This window comes from Chrysemys picta, chromosome 1 (genome assembly GCF_011386835.1).
Source record: "Chrysemys picta bellii isolate R12L10 chromosome 1, ASM1138683v2, whole genome shotgun sequence".
NCBI lineage: Eukaryota > Metazoa > Chordata > Testudines > Emydidae > Chrysemys > Chrysemys picta.
In genome coordinates this window covers 306,700,573-306,727,749 of record NC_088791.1, presented here as the reverse complement: position 1 = coordinate 306,727,749, position 27,177 = coordinate 306,700,573, and the positions used below count along the sequence as shown (strand labels likewise).

General features: G+C 41.0%; 1 protein-coding gene across 9 annotated transcripts in view; it reads right to left on the bottom strand.

Annotated features, from left to right (window-relative positions):
- N4BP2L2 (NEDD4 binding protein 2 like 2) overlaps positions 1–27,177 on the bottom strand; it is a 667,270-nt gene that overhangs the window by 631,550 nt on the left and 8,543 nt on the right. For 8 of the 9 annotated variants that reach the window (XM_065594543.1, XM_065594472.1, XM_065594518.1 and 5 more), the window contains 3 exons: positions 15,616–15,740; positions 3,101–3,189; positions 2,613–2,689 (listed from right to left, as the gene is read on the bottom strand). In XM_065594543.1, the coding sequence (XP_065450615.1) occupies positions 2,613–2,689; positions 3,101–3,189; positions 15,616–15,740 (291 nt within the window). Of the gene's footprint in view, positions 1–2,612; positions 2,690–3,100; positions 3,190–15,615; positions 15,741–27,177 lie in introns of those variants that run through there. The other variant, XM_065594536.1, reaches the window with a different exon arrangement.

Sequence of the window (27,177 nt, the reverse complement as noted above, 5' to 3'; positions counted from 1 at the left end):
GATATTTTGAATACACTGTGATGCTGGTCTGACTACACAATGCCGCTGCTACTTTTCAACATTTTATAAATGACAGTTTCAAAAATATGTTAGACCATTTTGTAGTAATTTACTTAGATGACATCCTGATATTCTCTGAAAACAAGAACCAGAATGACCAGCATGTAAACCATGTTCTAGAATGTATATGTCAGATGACTTATACACTAAATTAAATCATAGTTGTCTCTCCAGAGGGGCTATGGACCCACATAAGGTCTCTACCATCCCAGAATGGGCTGCTCCGAGGGATGTCTGGGGCATACAATGATTCTTAAGGTTTGCTAACTTCTACCAGTGTTTCACCTGAGATTTCAATACCTGGTAGCCCCCCAATGGCCCTTCTGAAAAAGGGAGCCTGGTTTGTCTGGTCTGCGGAGACTCAACTGGTATTCGATCGGCTAAAAGAGGCTTTAATTTCTGCTTCCATCCTTGTCCATCTAGACCTCTTCTGTTAACAATGGAGGCTGATGTTTCTGATTTTGCCAGTCAATCTTTTACTCCCAACTCACTGATTTTCAACGCCATAATAATTCAGCCCTTAGCACAGAATTAGTATGTGGTCACTCCTATTTTAAGTCTTCCTTTGTATGAATTGGTAAGGGATGTGGAGAGGAAGGGCAGTGTCCAGTGGCACAGACAGATGCAAAGAATTTGCACTGAGGAAGGCATCTTCAGAGAGCCAGTAAGGCCACAAAGGTGCGCGGTGCTGACAGTGGAGGGGGCATGGCCACAATTGCTGATGCATTCGTTCAGTACATCCCCACAACAGTGTCCACAGACAGGATTTCTAAGGAACACTGAATGCAGCGTAAGGCTGCCCTCCAATGGCATAAAACCTGAAGAAGTGGGATAGTAGAACCACCACTTGCCATTACCCTATTGTAAATTCTCCCAAAGCACAATGAACCTCTCCAGCCCAAGGAACTACAATTTTGTACCTCCACATACAATTCACTTTAGACCGATATAGATGAATGAATGAATGAATGAAGGCAGGCCTCTATGGAGGGAGAAACAGCAACTGTTTAACAGAGTATAGCAACACTCCACGCCAATACTGTACCCAATTGCAGGAGAAATGTAAAGTGCAATTACCAAGAGAGGAATCTGGCCAGGTCATCAGTGTTAACTTCCCTAACTCTTGCAAAATAATGTCATGGACTATTTCATAATTACATGTGGTCAGAACTAATCGGTAAGATGTTGATTCTCATAGCAAAGTGCCTCTGACATGTGCAACGCCTGTTCAATACTGACTTTGAGGATAGAATGTCTTACTGAACCACCAAACGCCATTTCCTAAGCAACCCTTGATGACCTTGATGACCCATTTTCCTTGATGACCTTCTATATAAGTACTAACCAGACCTTCCCCTGCTTAGCTATTAAGAGCTGATGAGATACTGAATTGGTATGCCTACTTTTGTTTCACTCCAGTATTATATTAGAGCCATTACACTTCTTTATGTAAGTTTTCATTATAACCTACATTTTGAAAGAGTTCAGATACTTGGTCATAAAGAGTTTAGTTTAATTTGAGTGAGATTATTCATGCAATATCTTAGTGTTTAGTAATTATTTTTCTTTTTATATACACTACTTTAATATTTTTAGTTACCAAAACAAGAAAACCAAAAACGGTGCTCTTCTGACTACTATCGAGTTAGAAGATGAATGTTCTTACTATTTTTTCCTTATCCCGTTAACATACCATGGCAAGGCTAACTCAATCCAATCACTTTGTCGGTGGCCTTAGAATGATACCATATCAACAAGAGATGGGGAAAAAATAGTAAAAATATTTATATAGTTGACTTCTCCCAAGTTTGCCTGGCATGCACTGACATCCCATAATTTCAAGAGGATCTAGAGTGGTGACAAACATCAGGAATTAACAAACAAAGTTAAATAGGCACCGCAATAACAGATCAGATCAAATGTCTATCTAATCCAGTATCACATTTCCAACAGTACTTAATACCAGATGATTGGGGGGGGGGGGGGGGGAGCGAAGGGGCACAGAGAAAAGTTTCAAGTAACACTGTGATGGACAATTATGGAATAGCCTGCTTATATGGGAATTTTCTTCCTAATCCCCACTAGTTAGGAGTGGAGTTACACCCTTAAGCATGAGGATTTATATTCCTTATAAAATGTTTTATCTTACCTAATTAAACTGTGGGTGTTCTTATCTATATAAATGTCTAATGTACATAAATGCTCATGGCCTCAGTCACATCTTGTAGCAATGACTTCCCAGGTTAGTTTAATCATCCACTGTGTAAGGAAGTGTGTCCTATGGGCCTGATTATTTTTCCACTTAAATCCATGGAAATTTTACTGTTGATTTCAAAGGGACCAGGACGCAGGGTCCTCTGTGTATTCCTGAGCTGATATTTATGTAAGCAGTATATTTACATAAATATTAATAGAAGTCAGTACATACTAGAAAACACGTTAGCAGTAAAGCACTTAAGCAATTGATGGAGTATGGAGAAAATTTTAAATTAAACCACAATACAAATGAAAAAAGAAAATAACTATGATGGCTACTATAACACAAGTCTTACTTTTCTAACTCCTCTGGATCAAACTTCCACCATGTGTCTGGCTCATGGAATTCCACTCTGTAGCCTTTCCCTAGAGCCTACAGCAAACAAAGAAATACAGTATGCATGATAGGTGTAACATTATTATACTAGTTTATGCTGCAACAAATAGAAAAAATATTAATGAAAACCAGATTGTTCAAATTAAATACGAAGCAGTCTTAGCCCACTGAACTTTAGATCACTTACCCCACAACCTCTAGGTTTCATCTTAGGCTAAAAACATGAGGTCAAGTCAATCCAAACTAGACTACCTGTTAGTGGCTATGTCAAAGAAATAGCCTGTTCGAGGAGAGGAAGGAATGTCAACAAGGAAGACCCATTACTAGACAAAGTAGTTGCATTCGTGCTTTGTGAAGGTAGGTCTGCAACAACAACAAAAAACAAAAACAAAAAACACAACCACAGTATAACAACAATGGATTTAATTACACAGTAGTTATATTTACCGTTTCCACGTACGGCTTCATTTCCCAGGCTTGAGTATTAGTGTTGTCTATTATAATGGGAGATCTTCCCTGGTCCATTGCTTGTTTTGCTGCAGTAAATAAAGATTACAATACAACCCTCAATATCTGAGTAAAAAATTGGAATGAATATTCTATTTCAAGTAAAATGATGACAAGCATTTTTGTTCTACAAGAGGTTTGCATTAGTATGTCACGTGATTAATTAAGCAATCTAAACTGGATTTCTATTTAATTAGATTCCACTTAAATAAGAAGGCCACAGCTTCAGGGTAAACCAACAAACAGTAATCTACTTAACAGAGACAAGTGCTAACAGAGCTATATAGTTAACAGGGAAAACTGCCTACTGCCTTCTTGATTCCTAATAAGAAGCTATGGAGGCATTTGTCCTGGGAAACAAGACAAGAAGAGTTGTTGGCTAAACAATTTTTATAGTTACTTTTACAGTTAATTCCTAGAATAATAATTACCAGGGCCACATTACATGGAATACACATTTATTGTGACAGAGATGGCATGAAAATGCTTTTAGAAAAACTTATGCTTAAGATACTTTATTGCTTTAAGAAACTAATATTTCCATTAATAAAATCCCATATGAATAACTGCGAAATATCAAGTCCAGAACTTTTGGCTGAGCTAGAGCATATCTTTTAGAAAGACCTTCAATCTTGATTTAAAGACTTCAACCACCACATTTCTAGGTAAATTGTTCTAATAGCTAATTTTGTAAAAAAATCTGCACCCTGTTTCTGATCTTAATTTATTCTAGCTTCAGCTTCTGGTTCAGGGGTTCTCAAACTGGGGGTCGTGACCCCTCAGGAGGTCGCAAGACTATTATATGAGAGGTCATGAGCTGTTAGCCTCCATCCCCAAACCCTGCTCACTTCCAGCATTTATAATAGTATTAAATGTAAAAAAGAGTTTCTAATGTATAAGGGGGGGGTCACACTCAGAGGCTGGCTGTGTGAAAGGGGTCACCAATACAAAAGTTTGAGAACCACTTTTCTAGTCACTCCATCTTGTTATGACTTCACATATTAAACTGAAAAGGCCTCTACTACCAGAAATATTTCCCCCATATAGATACTTATAGACGGATCACCAGCCAACTTTCTTTGTTGAATGGAGTTTTAGTCTCACTGTAAGACCTCAAATCATTCTGGTAGCTCTTTTCTAAATCCTTTCCAATTTGTCAAAATCCGTTTTTAAGTGTGGAAACCAAAACGGAATGCAGTATTCCAGGAAGGACTAGCCACTAGGCAACATGGGGTGGTAAGGAGGAGGCAAGACTGACTCAAAAGCAAAAAAGGGGTAAGAAGACAAGGTGACGGCAGGCCTTTGGTCTCATGAAAGGAAGGTCTCAGCCATTCTGGTTGAAAACACCATGAAAAGCATTTTGGGTAAGCAATATCTTATTAGAGAAGAGGGCATTTTGCTACTTAAGATGTAGTAGTGACGTCTATCACTGGAAGGGTGCACTAGAGGGACTCAGGTACAGGTCACCCTGTAACTGTGATAGTGATCATGTAATTAAAGACAGTAGCATAATGCATATGCACAAGGAGTTCAAATTAAAGTTGCACAAGCAACCATAATTCTGGCATTTCCTAACGGTTGACTATTTGACTTTGCAACCTTATTTTTTTAACAGTTTTTTTAAAGGCAATATATAATTATAATATACAAATTGCTTTAATATCAGTTACAATCTTTACATTTAATTTTCAAATTAATATTTTGGAGTCTAAAATTTCACTCAGAGCTAAAATGTAATCAGTAGTTTTATAAAAGAGGTATCAGGTAACTCTCAAGTGTTCTGACAGGGATAACATTAAATTACCTTTTCAGCTTTACAAAAATTTCATAAATTTTCGTTGACTGACTAATTTCCTCATTTGGGAAGTGTACTTTCATTTTTGCTTTCTTCACCATGATCCTAGTATAAGTAGTATTCAAGGCTTATATACATGTGTAGGACTACAAAGCACTTTAGCAAGTCTATGAATAAATGTATGCACCTCCCCACCACCTACATAATGATGTAATTAATAGCTGCTTGCACCCAAAGCTGTACAAAGGCATTCATTGCAAGCTAAAACTGAAGGTAATCAGCTGTTCTGGTACTGCACAGACACACCCCAGCTTCAAAAAATAGGAATAGTGTTCCTATTAAATATTGAAATACAGAAATACTGGATAACTTAGATAAATGGATAAGGAGATAGAGAGCTTTTCACCTCTAGGTCACTAGTTTGAGCTAGTCTCAGGTCAGAAATGACTAACAATCATTATCAAATTACTAAAAATCATTATGAAATGACTGTTTGGTGGCCTTTATTTATATTTTTATTTAAAAAATGCCCTCTAACATATCTCAGGGACAAAAAACACTTAAAAATGTATATTTTTTGCACTCTACCAGAAGAAGAAAAAAATTACAGTTCTCCAAAACAAAATTCCCTTCCAAAACAATCTCTTATCAAACAAAAAGAACAGGAGTACTTGTGGCACCTTAGAGACTAACAAATTTATTAGAGCATAAGCTTTCGTGGGCTACTGCCCACTTCTTCGGATGCATATTGAGTGGAACATATATTGAGGAAATACATATACACACATACAGAGAGCATGAACAGGTGGGAGTTGTCTTACCAACTCTGAGAGGCCAATTAAGTAAGAGAAAAAATTTTTTTGAAGTGATAATCAAGCTAGCCCAGTACAGACAGTTTGATAAGAAGTGTGAGAATACTTACAAGGGGAGATAGATTCAATGTTTGTAATGGCTCAGCCATTCCCAGTCCTTATTCAATCCTGAGTTGATTGTATCTAGTTTGCATACCAATTCCAGCTCAGCAGTTTCTCGTTGGAGTCTGTTTTTGAAGTTTTTCTGTTGTAAGATAGCCACCCGCAGGTCTGTCATTGAATGGCCAGACAGGTTAAAGTGTTCTCCCACTGGTTTTTGAGTATTATGATTCCTGATGTCACCACTAGCTGTCACCTTCAGCCCCCAACTAAAACCTCTCCAGCGCATCATCAGAGATCTACAAACTATCCTGAAAGGTGATCCTTTACTCTCACAGATCTTGGGAGACAGACCTGTCCTCGCTTACAGACAACCCCCCAACCTAAAGCAAATACTCACCAGCAACCACACATCACTGAACAAAAACACTGACCCAGGAACCTATTCTTGTAACAAAGCCCGATGCCAACTCTGTCCACATATCTATTCAAGTGACATCACCATAGGACCTATTCATATCAGCCATACCATCAGGGGCTCATTCACCTGCACATCTACCAATGTGATATATGCCATCATGTGACAGCAATGCCCCTCTGCCATGTACATTGGCCAAACCGGACAGTCTCTATGCAAAAGAATTAATGGACACAAATCTGACATCAGGAATCATAATACTCAAAAACCAGTGGGAGAACACTTTAACCTGTCTGGCCATTCAATGACAGACCTGCGGGTGGCTATCTTACAACAGAAAAACTTCAAAAACAGACTCCAACGAGAGACTGCTGAGCTGGAATTGATATGCAAACTAGATACAATCAACTCAGGATTGAATAAGGACTGGGAGCCATTACAGACATTGAATCTATCTCCCCTTGTAAGTATTCTCACACTTCTTATCAAACTGTCTGTACTGGGCTAGCTTGATTATCACTTCAAAACAAAAAAATTTTCTCTTACTTAATTGGCCTCTCAGAGTTGGTAAGACAACTCCCACCTGTTCATGCTCTCTGTATGTGTGTATATATATTTCCTCAATATATGTTCCACTCTATATGCATCCGAAGAAGTGGGCAGTAGCCCACGAAAGATTATGCTCTAATAAATTTGTTAGTCTCTAAGGTGCCACAAGTACTCCTGTTCTTTTTGCGGATACAGACTAACACGGCTGCTACTCTGAATCTTATCAAACACTGTCTCATAAGGTCAACATACCAGATTATCGCTGACCAACACAGGAACATTTTTTTGAACTGAGACTATTCTATCACTGAACATTTAAATCTAGAATCTATTCACTCAAGCACTTCAGCTGACCTGATTCACCATGCTGACTCACTGGGAGAAAAGTGGTCTTTTCTATAGCCAAGATCTAGAACAAGTAAAGCTTTTCGAGATTAAAGTCAAGCTCTGTTCTATATCGAGAAATGAATTGGAAAACTATGAAGACTTCTGTAATACATTTCCTGCATGCAGGAAACCATATTTTGCACTAGTTGGGGTACACAAGACTTCTTCAGTGAGGCCCAAATCAGAGCATTTTGCAGTAATCAAATCCAGAAAACACAGTGGCATGGATAACTGTGCTGAGGTCTGGATGTGTAAGAAAATGTTGTATACAACAACTTAAGAACATAACTGCCATACTGGGTTCAGACCAAAGGTTCATCTAGCCCAGTATCCTGTCTTCTGACAGTGGCCAATGCCAGATGCCCCAGAGGGAATGAAGAGAACAGGTAATCATAAAGTGATCCATCCCCTGTCGCCCATTCCCAGCTTCTGGCAAACAGAAGCTAGGGACACCATCCCTACCTAGCCATTGATGGACCTATTCTCTATGAATTTATCTAGTTCTTTTTTGAACTTGCCAGAAAGATGTTAAAAAAAAACCACAAATAAACCAAAATCCTCTCCTCACCACCTCCACGCCCGCCACCCAGGTTTACAGGGGTCCAAGAGCGTTCCCATGTTTAAATTTCCTTGGACAAAAGAGGAGTAAATAAAAGGAGTAGAAATAATTGCTTCCCTTAACCCATCAGCCACTTCTATTTTGTCTGGTTTACACAGAAAGATTATTCTCATCCAAGTCCCAATCTTGGCCAGGTGCTGAGAAAGCACAGACACATCATCATCCAGGTCTGATAAAAATGAAAATGCAGAGCAGCATGTAATTTGCATAAGGATGACCCAAAATTTCACGCCATTTATAAGAGATTCTTCAGAACGGATGAGCAATTGTTCAGAACCACTCTCCAATACCTCTTGGGCCTTGTCTAGAGTAGGAAAAAGGTGCTTATTTTCAAATTGAGTTTAACTATGTATATTGGTACTAAATGGAATTAACAACATTAGCTCAATTTTACCAGGTGAATTATAGCCTTGGCATACTAAAAATGAGCAAAGGATATAAAACTAAGTCTATACTGGTGCTAAATTGGGTTTTAAATTGAATTGAGTTAATTTGATTGAAAATAAGCACCTTTTCCCCTACTCTATAACAAAGCTTTGGAGAGGAAACTTTCTAGTGGCCACAGGCAGATTAACAAAACCTCACTATCAAAGATTGCTGACAGATTTTAAAGGCTCAGAATAGTCAAACAACTGTTGTCCATTACCAGGAAGAGATTAGCCACCAAATGAGTTACAGTCTCATTCCAAGTGAACAAGTGTCTATATCAGAAAATCCACCACAATTACCATAGTTGGCAGTTTTAAACAAACGGCCAATGAATCAATTAACCTACTCTCTACTCCTGAAGCTGGTCCCTCTACAACACTATTGAGAAGCAGTGATGAAGCCTACACTGTTGCTGTTCCACTGTTTCGATGGAATACGAATATGTATCTGTGCTTACTTGAAAATTTCCTTTTTTTAAATAATAAGATCCACAGATCCTTTACAATGGGTACTTCAGCCTGCTTGAAGGTAGAACCAGACCTACCAGCCTGGGAATGCCCTACTTCCTGAAGACAGGTTTCAGAGTAGCAGCCGTGTTAGTCTGTATCCGCAAAAAGAACAGGAGTACTTGTGGCACCTTAGAGACTAACAAATTTATTAGAGCATAAGCTTTCGTGGACTACAGCCCACTTCTTCGGATGCACCTTAGAGACTAACAAATTTATTAGAGCATAAGCTTTCGTGGACTACAGCCCACTTCTTCGGATGCATCCGAAGAGGTGGGCTGTAGTCCACGAAAGCTTATGCTCTAATAAATTTGTTAGTCTCTAAGGTGCCACAAGTACTCCTGTTCTACTTCCTGAAGTTCCCTCCAGTTCAGATAACTTCCACAGCCAGGATAATTCACACCTACTTAAATGTATAGATTGTGCTAAATATACTTTGAGAAAAAACAACAATTTCTCCTACTGCAAAGCAAGGTAAATTCTAACTAATAGCAACAAACCCAAATCCTTAGACGTCAATTTCCTTCTCTATTCTTTATGATCCATTTGTCTCCATGGTGGGCCAGATCTGTGGACCTTATTACTTAAAGAAAATTTTCAAGTAAGCATGGATAAATTTTCTTATTCTTGGTGCATAGATCCACAGATGCATTACAACGGGATTTTCGTAACAGTGTCCTACCACAATGGGAAGCAGGAACATGCTTTAAAAATGGCCCTCCAAAACAAGGTAAATTATATAAATATTGCCTCCATCCTTCCTTGGGCACTACGGTGTGGATAAAATTTCTGCCCAAAGAAGGGAAATGGCATTGGCTAAGACTGGATGAGCAAATATTCAGAATATGGTGAAGTCTGGCAGATCTCAATAGCAGAGACATGACTACTCTGTCCTGAAACTGTCAATGCTCCTAAGGACTGGACTTTGATGCTTAACTGAAGGAGGAATATTTATTGAATTTATTTAAGGAATGGATGCTATGACAGCTGTCTGAATTAAAAGTACAATACTAAATCTCAGTTAAAAAGCTCTCAATTTATTTTAAAAAAACCCAAACAAACATCTGACTGAAGATAGTAGCTATCTGGAGGTCTACTCTAATGGATAAGAAGTATAACAACCCTTCCTGCAAGGTTTCAATCTGGGCAATGCTGTAAGGAGCAGGACAACATGCCTGTGTGACACATTGACTGTGTGAGGTTAGGGTAAGATTGATGCCCTAAAGAGATATTTAATGTTGGGATGTGTAAAAAAATGCCTTTTATTGAATATGCAGAGAACATTATACTACAGAGCCTTGACCTTTTTGCTGGGACACTCACGCTCTCACAATAATGCGCTCCAGGCTATGGCCACTCAAGGATATGTTTCACTGATTTAACATGTAGTTATTCTACTGGCTGGTGCACAGTCCACAGTTTAAGTTCTATTTGTTTCCTTCTCTTTTGGAGTCCATGACAGCAATAAGTCACTTCATCCAAATATTCATTTTAAACCTGTCCCAGAGGAAGGATTGGTTTTGCAACAGCAGATCTCTTCTGTGAAATAGGGACATCTAAAGTTCCATTGCTATGTTAACCAGACCTGAGAACCACAGCACCTTCTTCCAGAAAGGTTTAAATGATATTTTACTGTTTTCTCATTCCTATATTTTGTATTGTTCTGGGGAACAGTGGAAAAGGTGGGAAGACATATAGGAGGGACCCTGCACAGCTTAGCAAGATGTCACTCACCACCTTACTTCCTGGGTCCTGACACACAGAGAGGCCTCAGGGCACTTATTTACTGTTTCCAGGTGCAAAGAGGTCAATCATCAGCCCACCAAATTGATTTAAAATTAGCCAGTTATTTCTGGGTATAGAAGTCACTCTGCTAATCTGACTTTTGCCACGTGTAAATCTTGATGACCATTGCCTCCTTGACGGGCAGCGCACACAGAGAGAGGAAACTCTGCTCCACCGAAGACAGAATTTCTCTCTGGGATAGAGCTGATTGTGTTCTTCCCATATATTATGAAAATCTATCAGTCACGTTGACTATCATGACCCAAACAGGTCTGTTATCCATAGAAGGAGCAATGCTCTGATATCTCAGTTCAATTCATTGTGTTCCAGCTAGTGGATGCTGTGATCTCCCTTTTTTTGGTACCCTGATCTGGAGGAACCCCTCAAAATATCTGATTTTCTACATACACCAGTTATAGGAGCACAGAACATACAAATGGAGCTTGTTCTCTGCCAACAGATAAGACAGTGCAACATATGGAGGGGATATCCAAATCTACTGGATAAGTATCGTATGAATAGTATCGTATGTGTACGATATCAGAATTCCTAAAAGGCTCCAATAAGAATTGGATTTTTGTTTCTGTGACAGCACTTGTTTTCCCTTATGGCCATCTTCATCTTCTGTTAACATTTTTTTGAGATGAATGTTCCTTTGTTCCTAATGGTATTAATTCTCGTCACAGGCCTATGACTGAATTCCTTGGAACCATATGTCTGTGTTTGTCCTGAATCCAAAGGAACTCCAGGAACTGCATCACTCTGGGTGTGTTTGCTTCTTCAGCTTTCTATCTGTACAGAACCCCGGTAAGACAAATAGTTGGACAAGAGATGAGTGAATTTCCTTCTTCCCTAAAGCGAATATTATTGCTACCCTGATCCTGGTGAGAGACCCTTGGAGCACACATAAGATCATACGGTAAAGATAGAAATTGGAAAACATAAGAATTGCCTGATGATGGTAAAATGGGAAGGCTTTGATGACAAGCCTGCATTAGGAACTTATTTAGATGTTTCAGAGAGGGACATTGCTTTGCCTGACCCCAATTTTGTGTGACTAGAACTAGGAGCAGGTTACAATGCTATGATTGTAAGTAGCTGGGAATGGGACAAAGATATTCCTGAAATTCTTCCAAAGCTCCATAGGTAGTTCACTCTGGACAATGTCCAGTGACCCATTTGATCAAAGTTACAGGTAAGACCTTTTGCCCCCAAAATAAGAGAGCCTGTCACCAATCAGGTGTCTACCTCCAGTTAAGGCTGGTTGTGAGACCCGCAGATACCTCTGAAGCAACAGAGGACAGTTACTGACCTGGCACTTGTTCTAGCTACCACTTGTAAAGATGTATTTTCGTCGGTTACACTTCACAAACTGCTTCAATTTGCCATATGACCTGTATTCCTTTTGATGATGTCTGGCAGGAGTCAGAACTGTAAAGACTCTTCTGTTGATCATGAGCAGCCTCAGCTTTCTATAAAGTTTCCCACTGTATCACTAAGATAGCTGGGAACTGATTTGTCTGAGCATCTAATCCCAAGGTCCAAAGCCCCATATACATGCATGAAACAAATAGGAATCCCTTTTTTCTCTCCCTTTTTCTTCTTTCCAGAGAAAAGTCCTTAGGCCATGCAATTTTTAGGTTGCAATAATCTCCACTTATGTTAGAGCTGCTTGTGAAAGCATGGGGAGACAACTCAGCGTGTCAGATGACAGTTCATATTTGTTTATTTTTGTTCGTCTGATGCCACCCAAAAGTTTCCATGCCCAAAGGAGAAGGCTGCGATGAGATGATGCATGACTGAACTTGGCTAGCTGTAAAGGGTCTGTATAGTGAAGAGGCCATTCGTTCAAGTAAAAATCTCCCTGAGTTCAAAACACTGAATCCCTGACCACAGGGGAAAACAGCCACGTTTATCTAAGACACCAGTCCTATGTTAAATACTGACTAGTGAACACTGAGGAATCTTCTGGCCTTATAAAATGGAGGCCAGGGCAGAAATAAATAAATGTCGAGTCAAGAGGCCCAACACTGCCCACTGTTTCTTTCACATCTGGGTTGCTGTCTCTTTCATTACCCCATAGCCATTTGTCTGATGGGAAGGGATGGAAGCGATGACGAGAAACATGGCAACCTGCAACAGAGGTTGGAAACAATAACCTGGATATTACGGCTTGGTGATGCACAGTAGCAGATGGGAATGACAGCATGATACTTTCCCAGGTTTTTTGGTGTGGCCAGAAATCCCTGTCCCTTTAGTACATCTTCCAGGAGTGCATAAGAAAAAGTATATGGCTACAACCTTTCTTGGGTAAGAAACTGTAGACCTCCTATATGTTGTTTCACAATACTCAGTACTCTATTGTCTAACAGTGTCTATCCTCTGCTGTGTTATTTGTTTAAATGTATTTTATATTTGATTTTCTAACTCTGATTTCATCTGCTGCCTTCCTCCTGCAAGCAGGAAGAATTCCCTTTGCATGTGTGTTAAGTCGGGGGAGGTGCACGCCTAGAGGAATCAACACATGTCTATGGCCTGGTCGGTAACCTTTCAGAAGTGGTGTGCCGAGTGTTCATTTATTCACTCTGATTTAAGGTTTTGCGTGCCAGTAATACATTTTAACGTTTTTAGAAGGTCTCTTTCTATAAGTCTATAATATATAACTAAACTATTGTTGTATGTAAAGTAAATAAGGTTTTTAAAATGTTTAAGAAGCTTAATTTAAAATTAAATTAAAATGCAGAGCCCCCTGGACCGGTGGCCTGGACCCGGGCAGTGTGAGTGCTACTGAAAATCAGCTCACGTGCCGCCTTTGGCACGCGTGCCATAGGTTGCCTACCCCTGGCCTAGTCTTTTCTGCACTGATCTGCCCTGCTGCACTTTGAAGGTGAGCAGAGGAACTCTCACTGAGGATTATCTGCCCTGCTGCACTTTGTGAAGGTCAGCAGGGGAAACAGCGCCAATTTTAATATTAATTTATTCCCTCTTTGGGAGTTTGTCCTCATAATCCTGCTTCAGAAGGGGGAGTGAAACTGGTCCCAAATTGCTCCAGAAATATTTCAAGTGGCTACCGATATCTCTGTCATCAATGAGGCTGGACGTATTTGTTTTCCTTTCGGGTTTCTCAGGATGGCCCTGTCCTGGTGCTCAAAGATGGGCTTCCCCAGGAGCTCCATCCCTCTCTACTGCCTGGGATCCACATGGTCCAGTGTAGCGGGGTGGTTACCCCGCTCCTGCCTGAGGGGTTTAAAACAGCCTTGGCAGAGGGCTGGGGCAAAGGGAAAAGCTACTGGGCTGATTGGGGAAGTAGCCACAGCTGGGCCACACGCCAATCAGGCCCCAGCTGGCCCTACATAAGAGGCTGGGAGCCAGGCACTCAGAGTCTCTCTCTGCCTTCAGAGAGAGAAGGGCCTGGCTGCAGGGAGCTAGATGCAGGGTACCTGTAGTGCAGCAGGGCTGAGGAGCTGGGGAGCTCCAGCCTGGAAAGCCCCAGGCTGCAGCCTAGGAGAAGGCCAAAGGGTACTGGGGGTTGCAGAGGGCAGCCCAGGGCTAGGCCAAGGCAGCAGGTCCAAACCCAACCTTGCCAGTGATGAGTGGCCTATACTGCAATCTGCCCCAGAGAGTGAGGGCTAGTTGGTGACTGGCAGTGGTCTTATCCTGAGGTGAGGTGGGGTTAGTGGATGGGGGTTCCCCTGGGAGGGGAGACCTAGCGTGTGTGGGGGTATTGCCAGGGGGCAGCACCCAGGGCAAGGGGCACCAGGGTCCTGGGAGGGACATAGGTGCCAGAAGAGGACAAGGTGGATCACCGGACTGCAGAGGGCGCTCTAGGGGCTGGTGAGCTAATTCCCTGGACGACCAGCAGGAGGTGCCACAGGGGTGAGTCCGGCCCTCTTATATCCAGATAGGTCAGTGTTTCCCAGAAGGACTCAGCCTGGAATAGAAGTAGGGATTCCTAGAGGAGGCAGTTCTAGAGTTGAGAGGATGGGGAGGGAGCTGGGTCCAAAGGCCCTTTACCACTGTCTCTAGTATTGGCAGCATCCATGCTGTGTCCGATTCCCTCCAGTTGTGACCTACAGACAAGGAGGCAGTTGAGCTCCTCAGTCAGAGGCACAGCTGCTGGTGCAGGCTATAGGAACTCAGATGTAATCTTCCATCTAGTGTGCTGCCCTTCTGGCTTCCCTCCCATCATGGGAAGGGAAAAGGGAGCAGCTGCTTGCCCTAGAGCCAGTTTCATTCCAGTCCTACCTGACTCCTTTCCTACTGGGCAAAGAGGGTCTGAAGCAACGCCACCAAGCCGGAGCTGCATCTTGCCCAGCAAAGCTAGCTTCCCCAGTACTGTCTGGTTCCCTTTCTTCCCAGGAACAGGTGAGGGAACAAGCCAACCCTGCCATGAATGGGCGGAGAGGGAAAATGTGTCCTGCCTGCAGAGCCAGCTGAGCTACCCAGTGAGACACTAAGTAAGTGGGGGAGCAGGAGACAAAAGGGCCTTCCTTTTGCCTCCAGCTTTTCTTGACCTAGCTTGGACCCTGAAGCCTGCAGAGGCACCATCCGCTTCAAACACCTCAGAAAGGGAATCATAGCTGAGGGGAAAACTGCCCCCAAAATCCAGTGCAGCCATGGGACATGACTGGGAATTAGACAGAAACATTACTGAGGACAGGTGTTAGTCTAAAATTTTGAAATAAAAGTCAGGAATTTCCCACAGAAAAGTTCTGTGGCAGGGAGGGGTGGCAGAGATGCTGGTCACTGGAGGGAACTTCAGGACACAGGGTGTTCCCCTGCTACCAGTGACTAACAGATCTGGTTCTGCCCTGAATCTGCAAGCAGGCTGAAGTACCCACTGTAATAGATCTGTGGATTTTGCATAAAGAAGAAAAAGGATTTTTGTCTATGGTCTTCTCACATCTGAATCTTTAGTTTTAAAGAAGGGTACAGAAGTTATGTATTTGTGAATTCCATGTAAACTGACCACTGACACTTGTATCTACATGTTTATGCTATACATGCACATTCTAACCATTCAAGATCTAAAAGAATTCCTCTAGTGTGTTCACACCTCTCTTCTGGTTCCAGTCATGAGCATCACCAAGCTGAGCAACGTTATATGTATATCCATCTTGCTGACGAAAATAATCATCGGTGCTGAACACCACGCCATCACGATTTTGACCAAGTAGAATACTGTCAAACAAAGGAAAAAAGCAAAACCATTACAAATTAGCCAAATCTTATTCTTTAGAGGGTAAACAATAAAGTGATTTAGGGAAGTTTAATGTTGTACTATTTTTGATCTTCGATACCTTCAGTTTTGTCGCTAAAAGAAACCCAACAATTTCCAATCCAAAATTAAGCATTTTCTTTTATCTCCACTGTTTCCTTATTTGGTGGTTTTTCTCCCTTCCTCACAGGAGGCACATTTGTGCCTACTTTCCATGACAGTAACAACTGAGCACATTCCATATCTTTTAAAGTATATATTTTCACAACACTCCTGGGAAGTATTACTCCCATCTTGCAGGTGGGCAGTATGGGAAACAATCACACAGGGTGTTTGTGGCAGAGTTTGGAACTGAATTGGGTCTCCTGAGTCAGAGACCAGTGCCCTAACCACTAGACCATCCTTTCTCTCATTTGTACCTGTGCAACTCTAGCACATTGTTTCTCAAATGCGGCCACCAGGGGCTTTTCTAGTGGCCACACCCTCCTGTGCTGTGATGGGGTGGGGGTGAGTGGCAAAATAGCAGCCTCTCCCCCTCCTTGTTGCTCCTGGATGCACCATGATAGTGTTGATTGCTGGGGCTGCCAGCAGCAGTTGGGCTCTGCCTCCCTTTGGAGACACCTCAGGCATAAGGCTGGAGGATCAGGCAGCCAGTGAATTCCCCACCTTCCCAGGGCAGTGGGGCTCAGGCTTTGGCCTTCAGCCCTGGGGTGGCAGGGCGGCAGGTTCTGGCTGAGGGACATTGGGCTCCAGTCCCAGGCTCTGGCTATGAAGCGGTAGACCCCAGGCTCCAAGGCTTTGGGCTCCAGCCCTCCACTGCCTCTCCCAGCCCCCCATCCAGGGCTTGGCAGGGCAGGGCTGAGTAAGTCAGCAGTGAAACGTGATACTGGCATGTTTGTTAATATCACTTTTCACAACAGACTTTCTAACTAGCAATAAATAAATAATGTTTTGGACTGTCTATGTGCATATTTATTTGTTTTTTCCTAAAGCTAATTAAGTGTTTTAGGGAAAAGAGTGAGAGCGGCCACCAGCAAGAGTTGGTAGCCATACTCTGAGGCCACCAAAAAATTTGTCCTGAGAACCCTTGCTCTAGTATATAGTACTGTACATGCCTAGCTGGAGCAGCACAGTAAAACTAACAAGACTTACACGTCACTTACTCTATTGTTGCTGCACACGCAAGAAAAACAGGCAGTGGCAGCAGAACCAATGTAATAATCCTGCAGGGCTGTTCTACTGAGGAAAGTCAGAACTGCAACAGAGCATATGCCTTTCCCTAAAAGCAACCCTCACTTTTAACTTATTTTAAAATAAGACAAGCTATTTGATTTCTCTCCCTCTCCCCCCACCCCCCAAATTTAACTTTTCCCACTTTTGGTCACACAGAGAAATCATTTGATGATTCCTTCTACCCTCCATCTTTCCTAAACTTTCAGTGGAAAACACTGTTTTAGTGTCACTGCATGCACTCTTAGCTCAACCAGGAAAAAAAAAAAAAGCAGTCAGTCCTCCATCAATGTAATACTAAATCTAATCATCACACTATCACTCCCTAATGCCAAAAAATTAAATATCTTAATTTTAATAATTAAGTGTTTACATTTCATAATTATTTGATGCACAGTATTTTTTAATTTAAAATAAAACCTTTGCCAACACTTTAAATAAATAAATATTTATTTCTATGCATTAAACAATCTTGGTTGACAATAGTTTCTTAAAAAGCTTTAAAGAAATGGCGAAGAAAAAGAGAAAGCAGAAATTCATAAAACAATAAATCATTCTCCTTTTGTTGCTCTTCTTTCCTTTACCTGTTCTCTTACTAATCTATCCTCCTAAACCACCTCACCTCCCTCTCCACTTTAAACATTTTTTTAAAATTTGTCAATGCCAGTTTGGTATTGTATCATGGACTGGATCCATTTAATACTACTAATTTTTTCATTCAGACATCCTAACACTTAATTATTAGTTATTTAACGAATCAAGTGTTTTCAGATTTCAAATATACAGAGCCAGGAAATTATTATTTTTATAAAAGCCATATCATCCCCAAAACAAATCCATCAAGTGCCCTCTGCAGCTCCTGTAGTATCCATCAGAAAAACAGTATGTACATAATTAAGGCTACAATCTACCAGTGTAACACTATGAAGCCCCACTGAAGCCATGGGAGGTCTGTCTGTGCAGTTCTTTTTAAGGGAATGGGACCATCATGAATATGCATTTTATTTTCACTGGAAATGCCACTGCAATCTCAAATATACAAATCAGTAATGCAAAAGCAGTTCTGTCTTGGGAAAACATATCACTCAGTGTCACCAAAATCTACTATACTCACATTTTTATAATTCTATATTTTTATCTAATGTTGTCATCAGCTACCATGATAAATAAGCCATTACAGAAGAGGTCTCCATTTTTAAATGAATGATTTTATTCTTTTCAATTTTTAAATTCTGAATAAAACTAAAATTAACAAACTTTTGTTTTATCCAAAATTCATTTCACTATTGCCTAGTTTTGCCAAACCATATTTGTGAACGAGCAAGGTTGATTTATTACAGCTCAGTTATAGGAACAGAATTATCTGCTACCTCAGCAGCACACTCAAAATCTCAACCCCTGGGCAGAATGAGACTTCTTACTATATTCATATTTATCTGCCACTTCTTAGACCCACTATTACTTTAACAGGTTTCAAGTAAACATGGTTAAATTTGTATGTACACAGCAGTCTGTCACTACCAACACATGTCCACAACTATCACACTGATATCTCTATCAGTGCATTCTGGGAAATCTAGGCAGCTATGCTATATTGCCTCAAAAGGAGACAGAGTAGCCAGAGGATAAGAAATAGAGCAGCATGTGGGGCCTTGTACTCTGGTATGTCCTACAGATTAGAGACCAGGAAAGGAGGAGAACAGGCCAAATCACAAATAACGTAGAAGCATAAGTGTGTCCATTTGCACTCTCAATTACCATACCTGTCCATAAAAATTTGAATAACTTTACTAGTTAAAAGTTTCGTTATTACACAGTTCTGTCCTCTAACTTTATGCACACAACCCACTGTCATCAGCAAGAGACTGGTTGTGGATCATTAGTATATAATCTAACATCGTAGACCAGTCACAAAACCACACATCTTCTTTAAAAATTCAACCACAGAAGGAATCTGACACACCACTCTGCCAGATCAATCATGAAGATAAAGCTCATAACACAGTACCTAATCTGTGTATATTTTATATTACTTATTCATTTATAGTGTCCTAACACAGCAATTTATAATGGCATTAAGAATAATGAAGTCCAAAAGGTACTAATGATCCAAGTAGTATGATCAAGACTGTGCTAAGAACAAATTTTTTTCTTCCTCCACCCCTATAGATAGGGTTACATAAACATCTTTATCAACATATGTAATACAATTTATGACATGACATTTTAAATGTATAATTACATATACTTTTGGTTCATATTGTTCAACAGTAAACTGAGTGGAATATTTTTTCCTTTAGCAAAAGATTTGTTGGGCTGGTTTGGGATATAACATATAAGAATTTGAACACAATTTTCCTCCTGGGCAAATAAAGCTCATAGTACTGAGGCCTTTTTAACAACTTTGAGATAAATGGTGAGTTTTGCCCATGTCTGACAACACTTCATTTCCCCCTCTCCTCCCTATAAAAATGTATTCTATAGATACTACATTCCAAGTCAGGAAGCCATGATTTCAGACAAGTAGCTGATTTTCTTATTCAGCTGAAGATGATTCTGCATTTGGCAATGAGATCCAGCTTCCATATTATTCACCTACTGTATAAAACACATGTACTTCAGGTGTCGCTATTCTCCCCAAGCAATAACTGACAATTCAGTAGATTCTTATATACAAAAATATCTCCTATCTTAAGAGAAAGTACCTACCTTAATGAAACAGCTAGTAGATAACTAGGCCACAATCCACCAACTGGCTGCATACAGCCATATTCATGCACCTCTGTGGAGCACCAATGACTTCAACAAGTCTCTCTGCAAGGCTAAATGTGGGACCTTTATTTTTATTTTAAATTTTACAGTGTCGTTATGTACAATTGACATAGCGTTTCATGTTGTACTGACACATATCGAGCACATTCTGCTGTATTCTCCTATTTGCTAAAGTCAACATTGACAATGGCACGAAAGTCCTGCAATCCCAGAAACACAATAAATTATTTTATTTTCCATGTATTGCTTACCCCCAGCCAAAACTCTGACTACTGCACAATTAAAACTGTCATAACAAACAGATTAAAATTAGGGCTGTTGATTAATCACAGTTAACTCATGCAATTAACTCAAAAAAATTAATTGTGATTAATCGCAGTTTTAATCTCACTGTTAAACAATAGAATACCAATTGAAATTTATTAAATATTTTTGGATGTTTTTCTACATTTTCAAATATAACAATTTCAATTACAACACAGAATACAAAATGTATAGTGCTCATTTTATATTATTTTATTACAATATTTGCACTGTAAAAATGATAAACAAAACATAAGAATGGCCATACTGGGTCAGACCAAAGGTCCATTCAGCCCAGTATCCTGCCTACCAACAGTGACCAATGCCAGGTGTCCCAGAAGGAGTGAAGCTAACAGGTAATGGTCAAATGATCTCTCTCCTGCCATCCATCTCCACCCTCTGACAACAGAGGCTAGGGACACCGTTCCTTACTTATTCTGGCTAATAGCCATTAATGGACTTAACCTCCATGAATTTATCTAGTTCTCTTTTAAACCCTGTTATAGTCCTAGCCTTCACAACTTCCTCAGGCAAGGAGTTCTACAGGTTGATTGTGTGCTGTCTGAAGGACTTCCTTTTGTGTGTTATAAACCTGCTGCCCATCAATTTCATTTGGTGGCCCCTAGTTCTTATATTATGGGAACAAGTAAATAACTTTTCCTTATTCACCCTTTCTCCACACCACTCATGATTTTATATACCTCTATCATATCCCCCCTTAGTCTCCTCTTTTCCAAGCTGAAAAGTCCTAGCCTCTAATCTCCTCATATGGGACACGTTCCAACCCCCTAATCATTTTAGTTGCCCTTCTCTGAACCTTTTCCAATGCCAGTATATCTTTTTTGAGATGAGATCACATCTGTATGCAGTATTCAAGATGTGGGAGTACCATGGATTTATATAAGAGCAATAAGATATTCTGAGTCTTATTCTCTCTCCCTTTTTTAATGATTCCTAACATCCTATTTGCTTTTTTGACTGCCGCTGCACACTACGTGGATGTCTTCAGATCCACGATAACTCCAAGATCTCTTTCCTGATTAGTTGTAGCTCAATATGATGGGGGCTAATTTAATGAATAGTTGGGGTAATTTTTTCCAATGTGCATTACTTTACATTTATCCACATTACATTTCATTTGCCATTTTGTTGCCTAATCACTTAGTTTTGTGAGATCTTTTTGAAGTTCTTCACAGTCTGCTTTGATCTTAACTATCTTGAGCCATTTAGTCTCATCTGCAAACTTTGCCACCTCACTGTTTACCCCTTTCTGCAGATCACTTAACGATCTTAAGTAATTTTGTTTCATCTGCAAATTTTTCCATCTCACGGTTTATCCCTTTTTTCAGATCATTTATTAATATGTTGAATAGCACTGATCCCAGTACAGACCCCTGGGGGACACCACTTTTTACCTCTCTCCATTCTGAAAACTGACCATTTATTTTTGCCCTTTGTTTCCTATCTTTTAACCAGTTACTGATCCATGAGACGACCTTCCCCCTTATGCCATGACAGCTTATTTTGCTTAAGAGCCTTTGGTGAGGGACCCTATCACAAAGGGCTTCTGAGAGGCTAAGTACACTATATCCACTGGGTCACCAGCGTCCACATGCTTCTTAACCCCCTCAAAGCATTCTAGTAGACTGATGAGGCATGATTTCCCTTTACAAAGGCCAGGTTGACTTTTCGCCAACAAACTGTGTTCATCTATGTGTCTGATAATACTGTTCTTTACTAAAGTTTCAACTAATTTGCCTGGTTCTGAAATTAGGCTTACTGATCTGTTATCCCGGGATCGACTCTGGAGCCTTTTTAAAAAAATTGGCATCACATTAGCTATCCTCCAGTCATCTGGTACAGAAGCTGATTTAAATGTAGGTTTCATACCACAGTTAATAGTTCTGCGATTTCACATCTGAGTTCCTTCCAAACTCTTGGTAAATACCATCTGATCCTGGTGACGTATTACTGTTTAATTTATCAATTTGTTCCAAAAACTCCTCAACTGACACCTCAATCTGGGACAGTTCCTCAGATTTGTCACCTAAAAAGAATGGCTTGGTGTGGGATTAAAAGATAACATTTAGTAATAAGCTAAACTATTACTAAGGTGAGTAAAGGGATACAAAAATAGAAATATGTCACTTGCAACAGGCATGAAACAACAAAACAAATATTAAAAGAGCCAACACTTAAATAGAAACAGAAGGAAAACAAAATATACTTAAAACTGAGCTACAAATTTTAGCTACTTCCTTGTCCCTCATTCTTACCCTTTCATTATCTTACTACTACTACTCAGAAATCGTCTACACTACAGACTTCTGTTGACAAAAGTCAGCTTTCGTCAGGAAAACAGTGGAGGTGTACACACTACAATGCTCCTTCCGCTGACAAAACTCTCCTGCTTTGCTGACAAAATAAAACCACCTTGATGAGAGGCTTAGAACTTTTTGTGGCAAAATTAGATTGACAAAGTGTCAGTGTAGACACTGTGCTTGGTTATGTCGCTGTAAATAACCTCCGGGAGCAGTTCGAACTCTGCTGCCCTGCACCAGACCAGGCATCAGACCCTCCCCCTTTAAAGGCCCAGGAATTTTTGAAATTCCACTTCCCATTTGCTTGGTATGGAGGGTCACATAGCATCTTCCCAGCTGACCATGGCAGCTCCATGCAACAAATGCTCCCCTGCTTGGCACACACCTGAATTGGTGGATCTGCTGGCTCTGTGGAAAAAGGAGGCTGTGCAGTCCCAGCTCCGCTCCAGCTATAGGAACTTCGAAACCTATGGTCGGATTTCTCATGGCATGTTGGATAGGGGGTACAAATGGGACACGCATCAATGCTGTGTGAATATAAAGGAGCTGAAGCAGGCATACCAGTAGACAAGGGATCAAACCATCGCTCTGGCGCTGCGCCGAAGACCTGCCGATTCCATAAGGAGCTGGACGCTATCCTTGGCAGTGACCCCATCTCCACCACCAAGAGCCCTGTGGATACTTCGGGCGTAGGGTGGAGACAGCAGACAGTGGAATGAACCCCGAGGATGAAGTGGTGGATGAAGAGGTCGAGTTGGAGGATGACTTGGGACAAGCGACAGGGTCATCCAGTACGTGGTGAGCCAGGACCTCTTCTCGACCCAGGAGGGTTCAAGCCAATCCAGCATTCTTTCTCTGGCACACATGACGCAGGAGAGTGATCTTTTTGAGTTGATGTTGCTTGCTTATATGAAGTAGAACTGTCCTTGGCTTTGTTATATGCTAGAAGTGGGTTAAGGGATAGAAATGTAGAAGACTAGCTGTGTTTGCGTATGCTTCACATTCTCCTGTGCAGCTACACTGTGGGACAGAACAGTGTGTTAATGCACGCTGAGATTTCACGGGAATGCTCCAGAGAGATCTCTAGGAAACTTTCCTGGAGGTACTCGCCAATTCTCTACTGAAGGCTCCTTGGCAGAGCTGCTTTGTTCCTTCCCCCATTGTAGGAAACTTTCCCACGTTTATTGGTAATCACTTGTACGGGGACCCAAGCAGCACACAGGCGAGCAGCAGAGGGACCCAGTCAGAGGCCACACACATGCTGGAGATGCACCCTTGCATTCTTGCTTACCCTCAGAGTGAGATATCACCTTCAATGACCCCCACCTGTGGAAAATAGTAGCTTAATTTACAATTTTGTCTCTAGTCACTTGCAGTGATCCCCTTAGAAAGCCACCAAGACCCTTTTCCCCATCTTGAGCACACACACCCCAGGCCAAACTCACCATCTTTAGGGCTTTCGCCAAGCTGCATGCTTGACAATGGACAGCGAGAAAGATAACAAAGGGAATCATTACTATAATGATTCGATGCTCTGAGTGCACTAACAATCATGCTACAATTTACGGTTTCTTGTGCTTCTGTTGATGTGGCTTTCAGGGGAACCCCCTACACACCAGTGGAATGCCTCTGCCAGATAAAGAAGCGACCAAGGTGGAGCAAGGAGGACATGTTCCGAGAGGTGCTCCAATCCTCAGATGCCAAAAGACAAGAACACAGGGCATGGAGAGAGACTGTAAATTAAAATAATAAAATAGATAGGTAGGAGAGGAAGGAGAAGTGATGGAGGAGCAAACGGAAATATTGAAGTCCCTAATTGCACTGCAGGCAGAATACATGAGTGCTCACTCCCACCCCTACAGGCCATACAGAACTGCTTTCCATGCCCTCCCCAAACTCCTCTCACACATTCTTTGCATCTTCCTGGCACATCGCAGTACCCCATTCACTCCATCCCTTTGGACAGGTTTCAAAATGACATCTGGAGTTACACACAGCTATAAGAACCTACCCAGTGAAGGGCAGTCTCCTGATGTGACTGGGAAACAAAATGGCAGATGAAATTTATGGCTGATAAATACAAATGCACATTGGAAAACATAATCCCAACTATACATATAAAATGATGGGGTCTAGCTGTTACCACTCAAGAAAGAGATCTTGGAGTCATTGTGGATAGTTCTCTGAAAACATCCACTCAGTGTGCAGCGGCAGTCAAAAAAGTGAACAGAATGTTGGGAATCATTAAGAAAGGGATAGCTAATAAGACAGAAAATATCATATTGCGTCTATATAAATCCATGGTACACCCACATCTTGAATACTGTGTGCAGATGTGGTTGCCCCATCTCAAAAAAGATATATTGGACTTGAAAAAGGTTCAGAAAAGGGCAACAAAAATTATTAGGGGTATGGAATGGCGTCCGTATGAGAAGAGATGAATAAGACTGGGACTTCTCCGCTTGGAAAAGAGACGACTAAGGAGGGATACGATAGAGGTCTATAAAATCATGACTGGTGCGGCGAAAGTAAATAAGGAAGTGTTATTTACTCCTTCTCATAACAGAAGAACTAGGGGTCACTCACCTATTAGCCAGGATGGACAAGGATGCAAAACCATGCTCTGAAGTGTCCCTAGCCTCTGATTGCTAGAAGCTGGGAATGGGCAAAAGGGTATGGATCACTTCATGATTACCTGTTCTGTTCATTCTCTCTGAAGCACCTGGCATTGGCCACTGTCAGAAGATAGGATACTGGGCTAGATGGACCATTGGTCCAATCCAGTATAGCCATTCTTATATTCTATCACCCCACCACAGTTAGGGAATCCCATTGTCGCAAAGCCATTCACTATTTCATGCACATTTCCAAGAGTCACAGTCCTTCTTAGAAGGATGCAATTAATGGCCCTACACACTTGCATTAACACAGCCCCAACGGTGGGCTTCCCGATTTCAAACTGTTTTGCGACTGACCGGTAGCAGTCTGGAGTTGCCAACTTCCACACAGCAATTGCCACGCGCATTTCTATTGAGAGGGCAGCTCTCATTTTGGTGTCCTTGCACCACGGTGCTGGGGCGAGCGCCGCACACAGTTCCAGGAAGGTGTCTTTCCACATCCAAAAGTTCTGCAGCCACTGCTCATCATTCCAGACCTGCATAATGATGTGATCACACCACTCAGTACTTGTTTCCTAAGCCCCATAGTGATGGTCCACTGTATGCATCTGCCCCAGGAATGCCAAAAGTAATCTGGCATTGTTTCTTTTCATGGCATATAGCAGGTCAGATCAGGATTCCTATTCGGATTGCGAACTCATGATATACTGCATGACCAGCTGTGACGTTTTCATAACTGTGACCACAACAGAAGAGAGCAGTGCAGAATCCATCCCTTCAGGCAGAGATGGCAGTCGCGCTGTAAACAGGAACTGTTGAAAAATTACCCAAAATGCAGTTGGAAGCTCATGGAATGATGGGACAGAAAAAACTACATCATAGGACACTGACCCCACTTTTATGATGCACTGTGATCCACTCCGCCTTCCCACAACTCCTAGCTGCAGAAGGTGGCGAGTAGCACAGTGAGATAGCTACCCACAGCACTGCTCTCACTGTCGATGCTAGAGCACCAACTATGGATGCGCTCCGCTGACAGGAGCGTAGTGTCAACATGCAAAAGCAATGTAACTATAGCGGGTTCTGATCATCTGCGTAACTTGTGTTCACAAAATCCTGCAGTGTAGAAACAAGGCCTCAGTCTAGATATCTGAAGATGCCACCAGTCTCAGTAGTCCATGGAGTTAAACATGCAATTTGACTTACTAGGTTTCCACCATCTCTGAGGAATAACTGAGCCTTTTTATAGGCAAAACCCGCAGCTCTATAGTACACTTGGGGGACCCTGAGACCTCACTTTCAAAAAAGGATGGTCCCCAAGAAAGGTTTCAGGTCAGAATCTGCATCCTAAATTTCCCTGCTAATTAAACTTGCTCATACAACTTCATAGTCAGTTTCTAGTCAATTCCACCTGCAGGATCTCATGAAGGAATAAAATGTTGCACTGTTTGGGTTGCAAACACTACTAAATATCTAAATATATTAATAACATTTAGCATTTATATAACATTTTTCATTCTCACAGCACTTTATAAACAACAACAAAATCTTTAAACTACAATTAAAAATGCACGTAAACAGTTCAAATGATTTGTAAAAGCTTGTTTTCACAAAATCTAGATTAAGCCAAATTTAACCTCATGACATCTGTCTTGACATGCAATACATTTAAAGAGTAACAGGACTAATTTTGACGGTTTGTAATGCACTCTTGTATTCATATGTTATGAAGAATTGAAGGTCCATGTCACTGGAAAAGTAATTTTTCATAGATTTATATTAAATTCTTGGATTTTTACATAGATCCATGTCACGATATAATGGATATTCTTTATAAAACTCATTACTTGAACATATACTTCAACAGAGCAAGTCCTGGAGGAATTGGACTTTAATGCTTAATAATTCATTCAAAAATCTCAAAGCTCTTTACAAAGATTACATCCATGGGATACCCATCGAAGACAGAGAAGTATTATAGACAAAAAATTAACATCAAGATCACATATCATGTCAGCAGAACAGCTGTAACTAGAACCTAGATGGCCTGACTCCTAATCGCTTGTTTACAAATTTATAAAAAAATCCACATTTTCCTATTTTTAAAAATGTCTTTCTCCCCTCTTGCTGCTATGTTGAAGACTCACATTAACAGA